The sequence below is a fragment of the Diadema antillarum genome, unplaced genomic scaffold (assembly GCF_040938485.1).
Source record: "Diadema antillarum isolate AM-2024a unplaced genomic scaffold, OU_Dant_1.0 seq00000016_RagTag, whole genome shotgun sequence".
In the NCBI taxonomy this organism is placed as follows: Eukaryota; Metazoa; Echinodermata; class Echinoidea; order Diadematoida; family Diadematidae; genus Diadema; species Diadema antillarum.
This window is the reverse complement of record NW_027271136.1, coordinates 395241-411888: the sequence shown is the minus strand read 5'-3', so window position 1 is coordinate 411888 and position 16648 is coordinate 395241. Positions and strand designations below refer to the sequence as shown.

The following is a 16648-nucleotide window of genomic DNA, read 5'->3' as shown; positions in this document are numbered from 1 at the left end:
TTTGACAGTACCCAAAAGTACGTTGCCATGGTAACGGCATATTATGGGCAAAAATGGGTACAAATCTTGCGTCGCGAACTACTTCCTCAGTTTTCAACCGATTCCCATAAAACTTGGCACAGATGTGTGCCTTGGGTTGTAGATGTGCAAGACGTATTTTTTGACAGTACCCAAAAGTACGTTGCCATGGTAACGGCATATTATGGGCAAAAATGGGTACAAATCTTGCGTCGCGAACTACTTCCTCAGTTTTCAACCGATTCCCATAAAACTTGGCACAGATGTGTGCCTTGGGTTGTAGATGTGCAAGACGTATTTTTTGACAGTACCCAAAAGTACGTTGCCATGGTAACGGCATATTATGGGCAAAAATGGGTACAAATCTTGCGTCGCGAACTCCTCCCACAGTTTTTGATCAATTTTTATGAAATTAGGTACAGATGTTCATCTGAATATGTTAATGTGCAAGACACATATTTCCGCAGTGGGAAAAAGTGCGTTGCCATGGTAACGGCATGTTATTGGTAAAATATAGGGCAAAATGCTTCATGGCAAAACTGCTTCATCAGTGTTCTTCCAATTCTCATGGAATTCATATTGAATGTATGTCTTAGGATATAGGTCAGCATGACACATTTCTTGACAGTGACAAAAAGTATGTTGCCATGGTAACAGCTCACATATTATGAGCCAAAATGATGGAAAATTTTGTGTTGCAAACTACTTCCTCAGTTTTTGCCCAATTTCCATGAAACTTGGTACAGACGTGTGCCTTTGGTTGTAGATGTGCAAGACGCATTTTTCGACAGTACCCGAAAGTACGTTGCCATGGTAACGGCATATTAATGGCAGAAGATCAAGGAAAGATCTTGCGGATTTAACTACTTCCTCAGTTTTTTGACCAAAGCTTATCAAATGTTTTTGGATGATTTTGGTGGAGGGCAAAGACAAAAGGTGACATCGAGAATTATTGTTTTCCAAAAAATGTAAAAAAAAAGCTCAATAAAATTACAGTATTCAATCAAACTTGGTCCTTGTGCACTCTAGTGCAGAAATCATGGCTCAGTTGTTCAGGTCAAAGTCTTCAGATTATTGGGCTTGTGGTATATATTAAAAGTGAAAAGAAAAATGTGTTGCACATTGCACGGAAGCTTGTCTGAAATGTTAGAGTGATGAGAGAAAAATGTGGCTCTTGACTGAAATTTAGAAGGGAACTGCATAAAGCTGGAATTGGAAAATTGTCAGTCAGCAAAGGCAAAATGAGCAGACTCCTAAACGGAGAAGGAATAATTCTACTCCACACTAATGTTGCATTTTGTCTCAGTCTGTCACAAACATCATGTTCTTTGAGGTCATTGTAAAGGATGCAATCCAGATTTTGTTTTTCTTCCCCTAAAGTAAACCAAGTTTACTCATTCTACTACATGGTCATTTTGAATCTTGGACGGCATCCTGTGTATGATGTGTGTTGTAGTGCTGACTGCAGAATAGGTGTTTATGATGATATCAAAAGATTCAGTTAAGTGGGTGATAACCTCTCCAATGAGAGTCTGTAATATGTTGTAATGGTGCATGAAATAATTATTTAGTTATTTTGTAATGTTGAATGCTATTTGCAAGGTGGCAGTAGTTTGTTTTTAAAAAAAGAATACAAAAAGAGTGTGAAAAAAAGAAAATTAAAAGGCCATACAATCCTTGGCATGCTTGCTTTTATGTCATGTCATATTCAAAAGGGTGCACAATGTTTCCCTCAGATGTTTGTGAAACTGTAGTGAAATATTCAAGTTCTATATATATTATCTTAAATAGGTATTTCAAAGCATGTCCATAGAGTATGAAGCAATATCATGGTAAATAGCATGAATCTTTGTCAGAATGGCATGATTGTTTGTTTTAAATGAGTTCACGTGGCTATTTTGTGCCTCACTTTGATTAGCAATTGATGGAGATTAGTGGAGTGCAGGTTGGCACACAGTAAAAACAAAGTGGCATCTGTCATTTCATATTCAGTGGAACCTTATTTTATGACAGAGTTAAAGACTTCATCAGAATTAGTTGCTCCCAGGAAATATAGGTTGCATCAACCACATGACAAGTCATGAGCATGTACTGTTTTGCCTATACAACGGCATCCTGATTAGTCAGAAAACCAAACAAACCAACAGTCATATATTCAGTTCTTGACAATGGCCAGATTTGGAAGTTAATTAGCCGGTTGAGGATGAGTCCCGAGTATACTCAGGCAAGTGTCTATGGGAAATACGTGTTGTAGCAAAATCAGTCTGTCCTCAACAGGTTAAGATGTGATTTGTTGCATAGAATTCAGCAGTGTGCTTTTAGATTGAACCATGTAACGGTGTCACAGTTCAAATGTTGAGTGATGTCATTATTAATGATACATACCTTGTCTACATATTTTGTTGAACCTGTAAATGTAGTAGCTCTCCTTTGTATGCCCTCTTCACTTGTATCTTGGGAAGGATATTTTAGGTTTCTCAGGTCAAAGGTCAAGTGGAGATCAAATTAACCCAAGGTATTGCAGTGAGAAGTGAACATGTCAATACAGTCACCGGTATTCCTTGATGAAGTCTATTTGAGAAAGGCAGTATTTCAGAGAAACCGGTCTGACTTTGTTGTAAATAATAGAGTGTGGCATTTGGTGTGAGTGACTGGCTGTATGGTCCAGCAAAGAATGCCAGAACTTCATAAAATTGATGTCGGCCAAACAGTACCAATGATGCTATAGTCACACAGAACTTGCAGGATGATTTTCAGATGTGAAAGGGGTTTCTTTTCTAATGCCTGCATAAAAAGTGAACATTGAAGCAATGTGAAAGCATTCTGACCAAATTTTTTCATGGGCATCGCTTAGCCAAATACTGTGGTTATACTTTTTTTGTGTGTGATGATATGCCAATAATCGGTACATATAATATGTACTCAATAATTGCATGTTCTGCAAAATTCTCTCAGTGATTACAAGCAGACTGTAATACTGCACATTTATACTAAGCTTGAGATCAAAGCAATATCAAATATTGCACAATGTTTATGATTATTTTGAAAGGTAAAAAAACAATGGCAGCATTACCTTTTTGTGTAAGTGTGTATTTGAAGAGCAGGAGCAAAAGAAAAGGAACCGACCCATATTTTTATACAACTAAAGTAATGTTATGTGGTATCATTATCTCCTAGCGTTACCACAAATAGTTAGTATATTTGTAAGTAATTTTGGAGAAATGTATGTCAATGTGTTAAAGTGTATGATGCAGCTTTGACAATTGATTCAAGAGGCTTATGTATACGTATGCATATTGGGAAAGCTGTGCAGAGGAATACTGCAGTAGGTAGTGCATATTAATGTCAAAAGAAGCCATTTTAATTCTGCATCTCGTTACTGATCGAAGCAAGCCTTGAGAAAGCCTAAAGTTGCATTAAACTGTTGGTCCGTAGTTGCAGGGTTGCAAGCATTTAATAGTGATGAACCCAGACGTCTACAACTAGTAAACTTATTTTTCTCTTTGTTTGTAATGCACTGCCTCCCCTATGCTGCCAAACAATAATTGTCCTGCGGCACTGAAGTTTTATCTATATAATTTACAGTAGGCCCTGTCTGGCTTACTATCACTGGCAATGATATTTTTCTAGCAGAAAATTATATTACCACTGATATTTTATCTCCAGAAAAGCATGATCTTTAACGTACCCATACCAAGCACCATACAGCAAAGTCTGAAAAAAAGAAACTCTCCAAGATTATAATTATACAATACCCCAACCCAATCCCCTCCCTCCCTCCCCCCCCCCCCAAAAAAAAAAAAAAAATATATATATATAGGCATAATAATACTGATAATGATAATAATGTGACATTTATACCACTCAGACTGAATCAGAACTATGGTGTGCTGTGCAGTAAGGTAAAAATGATTTCACATAGCATGTAGAGATAATGTCAGCACATCTATCCATCATTTTCTGGGTAGATTTGCCTTCAAGAGTTTCAGTGGGCATTTGCAGTGTCAAAAAGAGTTGAAATTAGACTAAGAAATGTAAAAGAGGTAGTCAGGTGTACCATCAAATTGTTAATTGTATTAGTTGTAAGTAGTGCCCGCAATAGAAATTGGCTTGAAGTGAGGGGAATTTTCAGGAATATGAGTTTTTCTCTCATTGTAACCAAAATGACACAGATTTTTTTTTAGTGATACCTTGTAATCATGTGCATTTTAGAAATGTGCAAGGAATGTGAAGATTGGCTGTTGCCTGAAAACAAACTGTAACTTCAGAACAACTGAAAATATGTAGCGATGTATTTGAGCATGTTGCTGCATCGTCTCCTGTTGCAGCTTGGTTTTGATAATGCAAGATGTTGAGTGAGAGAAGAAATTCTACTCTTATTATGTGCAATATAATCGCAGGAGACTGAAAATAGCAATATATGTATTTCCATTTTGCCCTTGTCAGATATAGAGCGATAGCAAAGTTTTGCTTGTGCTGGCCTGGTAAGAGGAAACTTTGAGTACTTGTTAATGCATTCACCCTTAGTGGCATAAAACATAGCTAGATCAAGTACTTTTTGAGAGAGGAGTATTGTACAGTATGCTGTAAGGGTAGCATTGGAGCTCATTCAGTCACAGCATGTGTCATGTAGACGTGTAATGTGCTTAAAAGTGCAGGCTTGAAATTCATCAGGATTATTTTTTTTTTTTTGCAACTGTTGCTTCTATTATCATATTCAGAGAGAGAGTTCATTGTGAATATAGTGCTCTATCTAGGGTGTTCTGCAAGAACAAATGCATGGTATATTGGTGATTATTAAAGATTGGTATCACAAGACCTTTATGGGTCTACAAATGAGATTCAGACTTCTTGTGTGAGTTTGTTTGTTTGTTTGTTTGTTTGTTTGTTTGTTTGTGTGTGTGTGTGGGGGGGGGGGATAATATTTTTATTATTACGTGAGAAAAAGATACAACTCTGCCAGCTTCAGAACTGGGGAAATTTTACACCAATCACGTTTTTAGAATTAGTCCAACAATGAAATGTCTTTTGTGAAAGATTGCTGTTTGCCCAGCTCTCCATCAAATAGAAATGCACTCGAGTTTTGAGATGTTTGACACTAGACAGTTTCTGGGCAGTGGAAAGCTGTCATCAATGTGGAGTTCTGAATATTATAAGTGGAAAGGAAGAGGTGCATTTACTCGGCTTGCATAGTGAGTGAGTGAATGAATAAATTGATAAATGAATTGGAATGTGGCAGAATAACAACGAGAAACTAACGAGCTAAGAATTATGTAAAGAAGAAAAAGAAACAGAAAAACGTCGTCAGAATGCTCACCGAATATCGGGGAACTGGTGCGTGAAAAAAAAATGATGCAATTTCAAACTTCATACACAAGACAATCAGCCTATGACTCCACTTTGCTGTCTATAATGACGTCATAGTGGTCTGCGCACTAATGACGCCTTGCTTTGCTGTCGAATACTAGCTCACATACCACTATGACGTCATGAGACAAAAAGTGCAAAGCCCTTGCCAGTACGCGGTTGAATAGTGCGCATACCACTATGACGTCATCAGACAAAAAGTGCAAAGCCCTTGCGCGGTTGGGTTGAATAGTGCACATACCACTATGACGTCAGAATGAACGTGCGCCTACATAAACCCTACTCGCTGATCGGTTACTGGGCACTGTCGCCCATTGGTACAATTGCAGAAGGTGAAAAAAATCACGGACAGGCAAAAACATAATCGACAGATCATGGCTTAAACATATTAAGCCAATTTAACGCAATACTAAATTTCATTCAAATTGTGATGAGCTTCGGAAAATGAATGCATTCAGTGAAAATGAATGTATCTCCTGCTGATTCTCGCTAAGTCTAAACACGATCCTCCCAAACGCTAATTTGACAATGGCTTCAAAGGACGGCGAACAAGTCCTCTACACGGACGAAAGCACCAAGTTAGTGCGAAAGGGGGACGTGTATCTGCCGGATAAACACACGTCGCCGCTCGACACACTGGGCCTTGATCTTGAGGAGGGGGAAGTTCTTGGAGCAGGTCATTTTTTCAAGGTAGCGTGGGTAATCACCTGGCAATGATTATAAATTCCGGTCTTTTTTTTTTAATTGCGTCATTGATGTATCAACACGACTTCGATTGGTCTGTCAGTATTCAGCGGTGCACATGCAAACTACGTATCAAAGTTCTGCCTGTTGTCACTGCTTTCGAGTAAAACGTTCAACGGGTGAACGTGTGATCAATTTTGAATGACTTAACAACAAACACTATTTTTGTGCAAATCGATCAATCAGTATTACTGGATGGCATATTTAAGACTACCGCAAGGCTGCAATCCAAGGAAAATTATTAAATTGACAACAAACACAAAACACAAGGACAAAAAAAAAATGTTGGACGCATGCTCAAAACACACACACATACACACACACACATACACACACACACCAATAAACAAACAAACGCGCGCACGAAAAGTGCCGTCGATCTGAATGTTGTATAGTTCGATCGTCGTGACAACAAAACAGACTAAAATCAATAGAAAAAAAAAAGCAAAGCAAACACTGCAGTAATTGGTATGTATTCAAAGAGACAGATTAAAGTGCTAGAAACAAGTCGGATAAGTGTCAGTCATCTTTCGATTGTTGTGTTATCACATGACATCTCAATAATCATCACTTAACTTTAGCAAGTCAGACACAAATTCTATTAGTCCCTTTCAAACAACATCAGCCAAACTATTACATCGGGGAGAAAAATTGTGAACACGTGATTCTGGCTGTCATGATTTCTGAAGAATCCAGTCTATAATGTCTTTACTTCCATCCGCTTATGAATCTTTCCACCAGGTTAAGAAGGTGTTCAGTCGGAAGCGCAACCGCCACTACGCGCTCAAGATTTTCTGCAAGTTGGGGGCGCCAGACTTTGTCCGGAAGATTTTCTTTCCGCGGGAAATCATAATCCTCAAGAAACTCTTCCACGAACACGTCGTAAGTTCAAACTCCAACCCCCATCCATTCACCCAAATTGTAAGATCATCATGATGTGTCTTGCTGAAGCGTGAAATGCTACTTTTCAGGCGCCTATATTAGAACGAGAAAACGTGAGGACGACTTCTCAAAATCCACCTAGGAGCCTTGTTCAGAACGAGAAGGCAAGAAAGTGACTTGTTAAATCTCGCCCAGATTCCAAGGAAATTTTCTTGTCTCACGCAATGCAGCTAGGCGAGTTTTTACAAAAATTAATAATTATCTCGCCTATAGCTCCTCATCCGAAACGGCGAAGCACATTGTACCACGACTTGCAGCTGCTGCTCAGTACAGAGTTCACTAATGCACAAAATTTTTGATTTCATATCGTAACGTGTCGTATTTTACTCTGGGAGCAATGACTGTATCGCAATACCGCAGTACGTTGCATTGTACAATGTATTTTGTTCGTTTTTCAGATGGCACTGTGAATCAACGCTACAATTTGAATCAATGTTATACATGAAGAATTTGATCTAAACTATATATCTCACAGCTTGGAGTTCACGAGGTACTGCTGACCAATCGCAAAGGCTATTTCTTGATGGATTTTATGCCGAACGGAGATCTACTCACATACATCAACAAGCAAGGTATCTTGGTGTCTTACAGAAATCATTAAATGCTCACATGAACAAAAACATAAAGCAATGACTCTGCCAACTTTCTGTGCAGGGAAACTGTGGTGCACATGGGTGAAATGAGTGGGGTTGGGGTGTACAACAAGACCTTTTGTCAGTCACACTGACGAAACCACGAAAAAAAAAATGTGACGAAAACATGATATTAATATTATATCATGATATTAATGACAATAAGAAGTATATGTATAACTTATAGATGACAAAGAGAAAGAAGTATTAATGACATAAGAAGTATCCGATTGATGAACCATGGAAAAGAAACAAATTCAAAATAAAAGACAAATAATCGCACAAAGAATCTCTTCTTGATTGAGCTAATGCAGAGAGGAAAGGGATGGCAAGAAAAGGAAAAGGCCGACAGAATAATTCGGATATCAGTAGCGCCTCTTATCCGTCACATAAACATAATCGTATCTTTGTTGTTTTGTTGCTCTCTGTTTCCTTCGAAGAGCATGGTCATCTGTCGGAGCCCGAGGCTCGACATCTGTTCCATCAGTTGAAGTCAGCCGTCACCTACCTCCACGAACTCGACATCGTCCATCGTGACATAAAGTGCAGCAACCTCCTGCTCGACGCAGACTTCAAGCTCAAACTCTGCGGTGTGTGCCAGCAGTTTTTCAACTATTACATTATAACGTGCACGTGTACTGTATAATCTTCTTAATTCAAAAATGTTAGGCCTATATCTTTCTTCAGCAACGCATTATTGTCTACCACGTCTACAATCATTGAATCACGTAGGTATCACACGAAAAAAAAGGCATACAGTTCTGACTGACAAATACACCCCCAAAAATCAAAATAGGGCCTATGTATAGCGACCGAACGCTCAAGTAGGCCCCTATGAGAAACTTAATACACATGGATCATCAACACAAACATAATGAAACAGTCATTATAAGGTTTGACCTATAATTACGAGTATATTGCCCAAAGCTGAATTTAGGGACAAGAGACAAGCCAACATAATATGCTTTTTTGCCAACATTTCCTCTCTACTTTGACACCCTGTCATCAGATTTCGGCCTGGCCACTACATGTTCACCTGGTGAGAAGCTAACGGAAGCGTGTGGGTCGATGGGATATGTGGCGCCCGAGATCTTGGAAGGAGACCCTTACGACGGCAAACCGACCGACATTTGGAGTATGGGTAAGAACGAAAGTGTCTGAACTCGGCAAAAAACAAACAAACAAATTTAAAAAAAAAAAACCAAACATACAAGTATATGCAAAACATTCATGTATCAGTGTATGATAATATGATACAATACACACGAGAAAACATGCTTCTGGTGTGCCGAAGCACGAGCACGATGTGTTTACTTTGTAAGAACTTTGGCCTGTACCATCTGTTTGTTTGTTTGCTTGTACATTTATTTGTAGGAAATGTTTTGGTATGTTCCCCGATTTCAATGTCCGCCATCGGAGGTAACCACCAATGTAACTGACAATACACGGTGCAGTATATCAGCGACTTTAAAAAGGAGGCAAAAGCGTGAAACATCGTTAGCGTCACCTTATGGATTATCCTCCAGTCCTAAATGGGGATTTGCATACAACAAAATTACTGTATTTTCTGAAACCTTTAATAGGCAATATCAATGATAAATCTTTTTGATGATCTATTCAGTCAATGATAAAGCTTACAAGACCGGCCGCTACCCAGGCAAGCTTAAGTAAATTGGAATTGTGTACAAATATTGCCCTTATGAAATATACGTCATTGAGCGAAGTTTTGAAACGGTGGCGGACACGATAATGTTTTCTTATTTCTTGCAATACTTTGCCACGCGTCACATCTGCTTACTTGTTGTCTCAATCAATGTAAAACATGCTGTTAAACGCTAGACAAAACGATCGACATCCATTATTACACGCTTGTTAATTTTCCTATAATGAAATTACATCTTGCAGATGAGAAAAAAAAAACAAGATAAAAAACTAAACAAAAAGGTCTTTCTAATTTTCCCGTGTCTAGGAGTGACGCTGTACGCCATGTTGAGTGGACGACTCCCGTACCACGAAGACAGTCTCGACATCATGCTCGACTCCATCTACAACCCCCAGGAGAAGCTCTGCTTTCCAAAAACCGTCTCCCAAGGTCGGTGACATCACCCAAATTTCAACCAACAACCTACAAACGTGGAGTACAGGGTTTTTTTAAATGAAACTTTTCGTACGTTTGTTTGTTCGTTTGTTTTGTTACTTTGAAGCATCATTCATTACTCCCCGTTTAAATCAACAGAAACGCGTCTGTGATCAGCGGCCATTCTACTGTGTATATAAATGACGTCAACAAGACATGGGCTATAAGCCGCCAAATCTATATTTTACACCAAACTTAGCGATGGCTCATCTTTGTATCATATTTCAAATCTCGCCTCATCGAATTTCAAAATTCAACGTAGGTTTAATCGTTGTTTAAAGTATTCATGTATGTTGTACGGAAAAGAAAACAAAACAGGAGAAAAAAAAACACCCCCGGAAATCAAACTCGAAACCATTCATCTCTTTCCCTTTTCCCTCCCAGATGGGCGTGCTTTTGTCCACGCCTTGCTGACTCCTGACCCCGCAAAAAGGGTCAAGCTGTGTGACCTCGCCAAGCTGGACTGGTTTTCACGACCGATCGTGACCCTACACTCATTGACGACATCCGTTCCACCGACGATGTCGGGATCGACGAAGACAAGATGCGAGACTCGCTCTGCTCCACCATCCAACGCCTCTCTCGGTGCGTTCACATCCACTTTAGATATTGCCTATACATATTGCTTTTCGGCGTTTTAATTGGCGGTATCATGCTATCCGTAAAAACCTAGGTATTCCATGACACTTATTCTCTGAGATTACTCAAGCCATCTTTTCTGGAGGAAATTCAAATGAAATGAATATGTTCTTAAAATAAAAATGTCTATGATGCATTCAAAAGTAATGCTTATAATCAATTCTTCGTCTTTTTTTCAGTTGCCAGCGTTTTTAATCAATTACCCTTTCTGAAATTAACACTATATACTCTCATTTCTTTCCGCGGAATTCCTATAAAAAAGTAGTTTAAAAAGAAATTGAAGAATCCGCAAATCTGCTGTAAGAACACATGAATTCATAAATGAATTAATGAATGTAGAGATACATGAATGAATATAAACAAAAACACGCACTCGTTCCCTGGACTAGCGCGTTGCCATTGGTCAGTCTATTCCTAGTCCCCAAACTATTTATTAATAATTTATCGAGTATAATATATAGCTGCTCGAACCCGAGACCCGCAAGTTGAAAGCATAATGCACATTCACTACATTCACTATAGGCTATAACACCTTACTATATGATTTTCTTTTTCGTTTTACGATTGCTTCAACTGAGAGCAGCAAGGTTAAATATCGCTATTTGCGAATGCAATAAGGAAACGTTCTGCAAAACCGTGCAACACTAGATTAACCCTATCTGTGCCAGAGACTTTTGAACAGTGTATACAATGCTACAGGGAGTTTGTGTGCCAATCGACACTCAAAACACATAAAGGGTTAAGAACATATATCGATTCAGTTCGATCTTGATCATGTCCCTCTCCTATAGACTCGGCCTCGCGGTCAAGCAGCGAGGGTCACAGGCCATCGGTGGCCTTCAACACCGATGTCGAACACGGGTTCTCAGAATCACAACATACGGCGGGAAAGAAGGATAAAGACGACATGACCGTGGTGTCGGGCGTGCTGAAGGCTGTGGCTATTCGACATGCGTAAGGATGCGTGGCTCTGTTTGATACATGTCGGGATATGCATGGATATGCGTAGAATTTTGATACAATACCCGGAGATATATCAACAGATGGCTTAAGCAGAAATGATAAGATTGACAGAAATAGATAGAGGATATGAGCCAAACTGCGAGAGAGCTACAGACAGTCATGGCTTGAGAGACAGAAATGAAAAAAAGCAAAAATCAAATCAAAGCAAAACAAAACAAAACAAACATATAAAAACGCGTACACTTTTAATGATAGAAAGACAGATGGATATATAGCTATGACACTCATGCATGGAACGGAAACTTTGAGTGATGAACAGTCAAAATATGAGGTGAGAGAGGCTAAAAATAAAGGTAGATTTAAACCTTTAGCTCGAGTGGTAATATAAAAGGATTGCTTTATGATGGTGACTTTATGTGACGTTTGCTGTTTGGATCAAAACCAGATAAGTCGAATGGAATATGATTACGTTTGGTAAACAATCGATTTTCTTGTAGCAAGGTCAGTACTTAATCTATTCATTAAAGTAAAAAAAAAAAAAAAAACAGCATAGGACATAATCGTTTGCACCATGATAGCCAGAAACTGTACATGAGACTTCAATCAATATATTGCTAGTCGCTTTACACGCATGTTTTGTCATAAACCAGCATTCACATAAACACCTTCTGTCACTCTCACTGTCTCTTGACACTAACCCCCTTTCTGCCACCAGGGGGATGTTTCATCAACGTTTGTCAGCGCTGACAATTTCAGCAAAATCCTTGGTTTTGATTGGCTGAGATGCTCTGGTCACTGACTGTTACTATGGTGATTCAAGTTGTCAGCGCTGACAAACGTTGATGACCCCCCTCCGGTCAACACTTAACCAATGTTACTAAGAAGAAACTGCGATAATCATGATTTTTAAACAATTTTCGTTCTTCTTATACAGGTCCTACTTTGTTCTTTTCGAGGCAAGAAGCTGGCTTATCATCTTTCACTTTTTGTTTGCTTCTTTCTTGACGTCACAGGTTTGGCGAAAGTCCGATGAGCACACACAAGGGCCTGGGCGCCCCCATTGGCCACGGTCCGCACCATTTTGCACAAGACACCATCGGACTAAAGGGCCCCGCCTCTCGGCGGATCAGTGTCCAGCTGAGTCGAGCAAACCGTGAGTGGAGAATACTCTGTTGCAGACATCGAAATTCAAGGGAATGACGCATTTACTTCGAGGATAACCACTCTAATAACTTAGGAAAACCTGAGAGAGCAGATCATCAGACGCTGTAAATCTGTCCGAGATTCGAGTTTGTCCTATTATGCTCTTTCTTCGTAAATCGCAACGATATTTCGTTTCTTGTTTATGCTAAAACAATGAAATAGAAACGAATAAATCTAAGAGTAGCGCATTAAAGCTTGGTGAATACTGTGTGATGAAACTCAAAAGTATGTCGGCGTGACGCATGCGACATGCGACAAGTTTGGAAATTAATTCAAGAACACTAACAGGTCCCTAAACAAAAACTGGTGTAGACATAAACTGAGTAAACTTTAGCTGGGCTTATACTGACCTATCAGCCAGACATGGTTTCGCAATTACCAAACTTCTCGCTTATAATTTTCTTTCGTTATTTTTCTCCCTTTCCTTCTTTCTCTCCCTCGCTCTCCCTTGCTATCTCTTTCAATTTGGCAGTAAATACACATCATAATCACGTGCAGTCACCTCATTCCGTACCAACCGCCTTCGCAACGTCTCCAGCGAAGCCGGCTCAGCGGCGTGCAAGCCTCGCCGCTCCCCGCCGCGCCAGTCTCGCACCTCGAAAGCCGTGCTGGCAGGCACAGGCCACGGAGAGCCGCGCCGATTTCACGCCGTCACGCAAAGAAAGTCTGCTGAAGATGACAACGCAGTCTGCGCTCGCGCCTTCTCTGCGACGAGGTTCCATTGCACTTCATGGCGGCAAACTTCATTCAGGCGGATCGATGGTTAATCTGTCATCCGCGGATCTGACTTCCTTAACAAACCGACTTGAGGTAGGCCTATGGTTTCCGATTTATTTGAAGGCTCCTTTATTGACAGGTTAAACATGACAGAAATAATTCGGCGCTATAGACGTTGTCCTTGAAAAAATTACACATATTTAGCTCTCCATCAGTTGTCACACAACATATTATACTAACTTGGCCATGTTAATGCGTCGACTGAACTTTTCCTTAATGTAGATAAAATTCTGACGGCATTGAACCACGCATCTTGAGAAAAAAAAATGTGTAGGTCCTATTTTGCCGACGAGCTATTATAACTTTAAGGTCGCTCGGTAATGCAAGAACATATTATACAGTATATATTTCTTTATCAATTTCACAACAGTAGCCACAATCAGATTGAATGTTGTAACATCATACTTCCACGGTGGTAACTAGACTTCAGTCAAACTACGACGATCATGCTACGGCAAAACAGGCAACATTTTGTCCCGAAAGTCCTTCAAAAACCGCTATGGTTTCTAATAAAAAAAAAAAGACTACTGTAAAACAGACACTTTGTATAGAAAGATAACTGTCTCGTACGACGTAAGTTTTCCCTAAATCAATCTACAAGAACTTTTTTTGTGTGGCTTACGTGATCATGCAGACGTTCTTGTAAGCCGAGCTGTGACACATTATCATGAACTATTTCAACATCATGTGAACTGTACACGTATATACTTCCAGATCTGCCCTACATTCGTGCGGTTTTTATATCATGTTTGTGTGTTTTCACCAAAGGAAAAGAAGCGGGAACATGAACTTCATGACTTGCACCACACTGTGGGCTCCAAGCTGGCCCACAAGGCCGGGGTGAGGCGCCACAGCCGAGCGGAGACCGTCCGACGGAACTCTGTCTTCACTGAAGACATGAAGATGCGAGGGCTGCCCAATGCCCTGGACCCCGCCGACCAAGAAATGGTCAATTCATTCCGGTCAAAGTGTGAACAAATGAAGCATCTCGTAGCATAAAGAGGAAGGCGTGATTTTCAATCCTGTACATAATAATTTCACATCTTCATGTGATTTCTAGCTTGAATATAAATGGCAAAACAAAACGAAAAAAAAAGAAAAGAAAAGAGAGTAAAGAACAAATGAAAATCTCGCATGATCAAAACCTCGAAGGTTTCTCGAATGACTCCTCATGCTTATTTTTGACAACATAATAGATAAATAGTAATTAATCAAAGGGGTGGGTGAAAATCAATAAACCATGTCGATCTTGAGAAACGAACCCTTTATTTGTCCCTGGACAATCACTGCTTTTGTGACTTGTTTAATGATATATTGATATCATGCATAATGCTTAATATTTCCCAATTAAGTGTTCTTTCGTATATATATATATATATATATATATATATATATATATATGTGTGTGTGTGTGTGTGTGTGTGTGTGTGTGTGTGTGTGTACTTCCAGTAAATGGGCATACAACACTTTTACTTTAGAGGTTTACTCCTCTGCATTCATTAAACTGAAATAATGTTTGAGCAGAAGCATAATTTCGATCACATAACATAACTTGGCCTTCAGTAGCATATAGGGATGACCAGCTAGCATTATTATTGTTTTGATTAACACTATACCCGAGTGGTCATTTCCATTTTTGAAGTTTTACATTACCCATGTGTACCGGTACTCATATTATCATGGGTACAAAGACCTCTACCAAACACCTTTGAAGTAGTGTGTAATCAGTGATAAATGTTAAAGTGACTGTACAGTACTGGTTGAGGTGGGGATTCATGTTTTGAACATTCCTAAGTGAGATAATGAGAAACCTCTTATGGACTATGAAAGAGAATGTAGTTTTAAGAAGGATTCAACGTTAGATGAAAATTGGTTTTCAAATGGCTGAGATATCCAAAAAAGTGATAATAATGAAAGGCGACAGGTCATGCCTTTTATTAGGATCTCTTTGTCTCACCTTGTTTTTGGATATCTCAGCCATTTTAAAACCGATTTTCATTAAATAAACTTTTGATACCCCTTAGAATTGCATGCTCTTTGACGTCTCATAGAGTGGTTTCTGAATATCTCACAAAACGTTAAAAGCTAAATTCTCACCTCGACCAGAATTGTACACACCCTTTAGCAACTACATTATATATTCCCAATTTAGTATGACCAGCAGTCAATGAACAATGTGTTCTTTTTTCTGATGACAGCACTCACTGAATGAATTATACAAATTGTTCAACAAATATTGTTTTTGTTCATACTTTATTCCATCACATCGCCTCCAATGACCCAAAAGTACATTGGGTACCAAGGGTACTTTTCCTGCTTTATCACATCATAGCTACGCATCATTCATTCATAGTTGGAGACTCGTAAGAACAGCTCACAAACAATGTGGAGTTACATCCATCTTGTCCTAAACCGACACCATCTGCACACCTGTATATAGTCATTTACACAGTGGGCTGCAAAGTATCATAACGGTGACAGTTTCAATGAACCAAATGACATTTTATGAATGTCATCAAAGCAATACTGTATCATCCTTACCTTAAATGACATACCCAAAGTAATCCACATCAGTTGCCACATCCCTTTTGAACAAACTCCTTTGGCAAAACACCATATTGGCTGAGCCAAGTAATGGTATACTCCTTCAAAACATATTTTTACATGCAAAACAAAAACCATGATTGCAAACTATTGTTTGCAGAGAATGCTTTACAACATAATACCATGTATTAGCTTTAGATATTTCAAACATGGAAATGAAAACAAAAGTTATTCTTACTTGAAAGAAAGGTTGCAAAAGACAGAAGACATATAATACCACATAGATATAGATTTATAAAGCAGTACTCAAGATACGAGAGAATTGGAAAGTTCACTCTTACGAAAGGATTGTCTGAAAAAAAACCCACAATTTTAATATACACTTTTTGATAGAAAATACAAAGGAGAGCACACATCAACTTCAATCTGATTGTACTGATGGGCATCAAGCCAAGACACAAAATTCTACCAGTTTTGTTTCCAACGAGCAGTTTGCAGATGGACTAAACTCCGCGCTTCAGCACGATAAACGGAACAAAATCAAATCAAAATAATGAACAGACCAACTTTCACTAACATGTTTGATTCACAGAGCGATGTGTTATCTTGCATTGGAGGATATGAAATGTTCCAATCAGATGAAAGAACTGGACAGATAGATTGACAATCAAGGAAATAAAGG

General features: G+C 39.1%; 1 protein-coding gene across 1 annotated transcript; it reads left to right on the top strand.

The window, feature by feature from the left end:
* The first annotated feature begins 5913 nt into the window (after positions 1–5913).
* Positions 5914–14421, top strand: LOC139725130 (uncharacterized). The gene is made up of 11 exons (XM_071636216.1): positions 5914–6084; positions 6880–7011; positions 7547–7643; positions 8144–8293; positions 8713–8844; positions 9673–9795; positions 10225–10425; positions 11271–11433; positions 12456–12595; positions 13184–13455; positions 14191–14421. Exons 1-11 carry the CDS (start codon positions 5914–5916, stop codon positions 14419–14421), a joined length of 1812 nt encoding a protein of 603 aa, XP_071492317.1.
* Positions 14422–16648: the final 2227 nt, after the last annotated feature.

Bases quoted from the DNA above. Each gene is read 5' to 3' on its own strand.
- LOC139725130 (XM_071636216.1), top strand. From the start codon at position 5,914: ATGGCTTCAAAGGACGGCGAACAAGTCCTCTACACGGACGAAAGCACC. The intron at 6,085-6,879 runs GTAATCACCTGG...CAGGTTAAGAAG, and splicing joins ATTTTTTCAAGGTAGCGTGG to GTGTTCAGTCGGAAGCGCAA. The intron at 13,456-14,190 runs GTAGGCCTATGG...TTTTCACCAAAG, and splicing joins CCTTAACAAACCGACTTGAG to GAAAAGAAGCGGGAACATGA.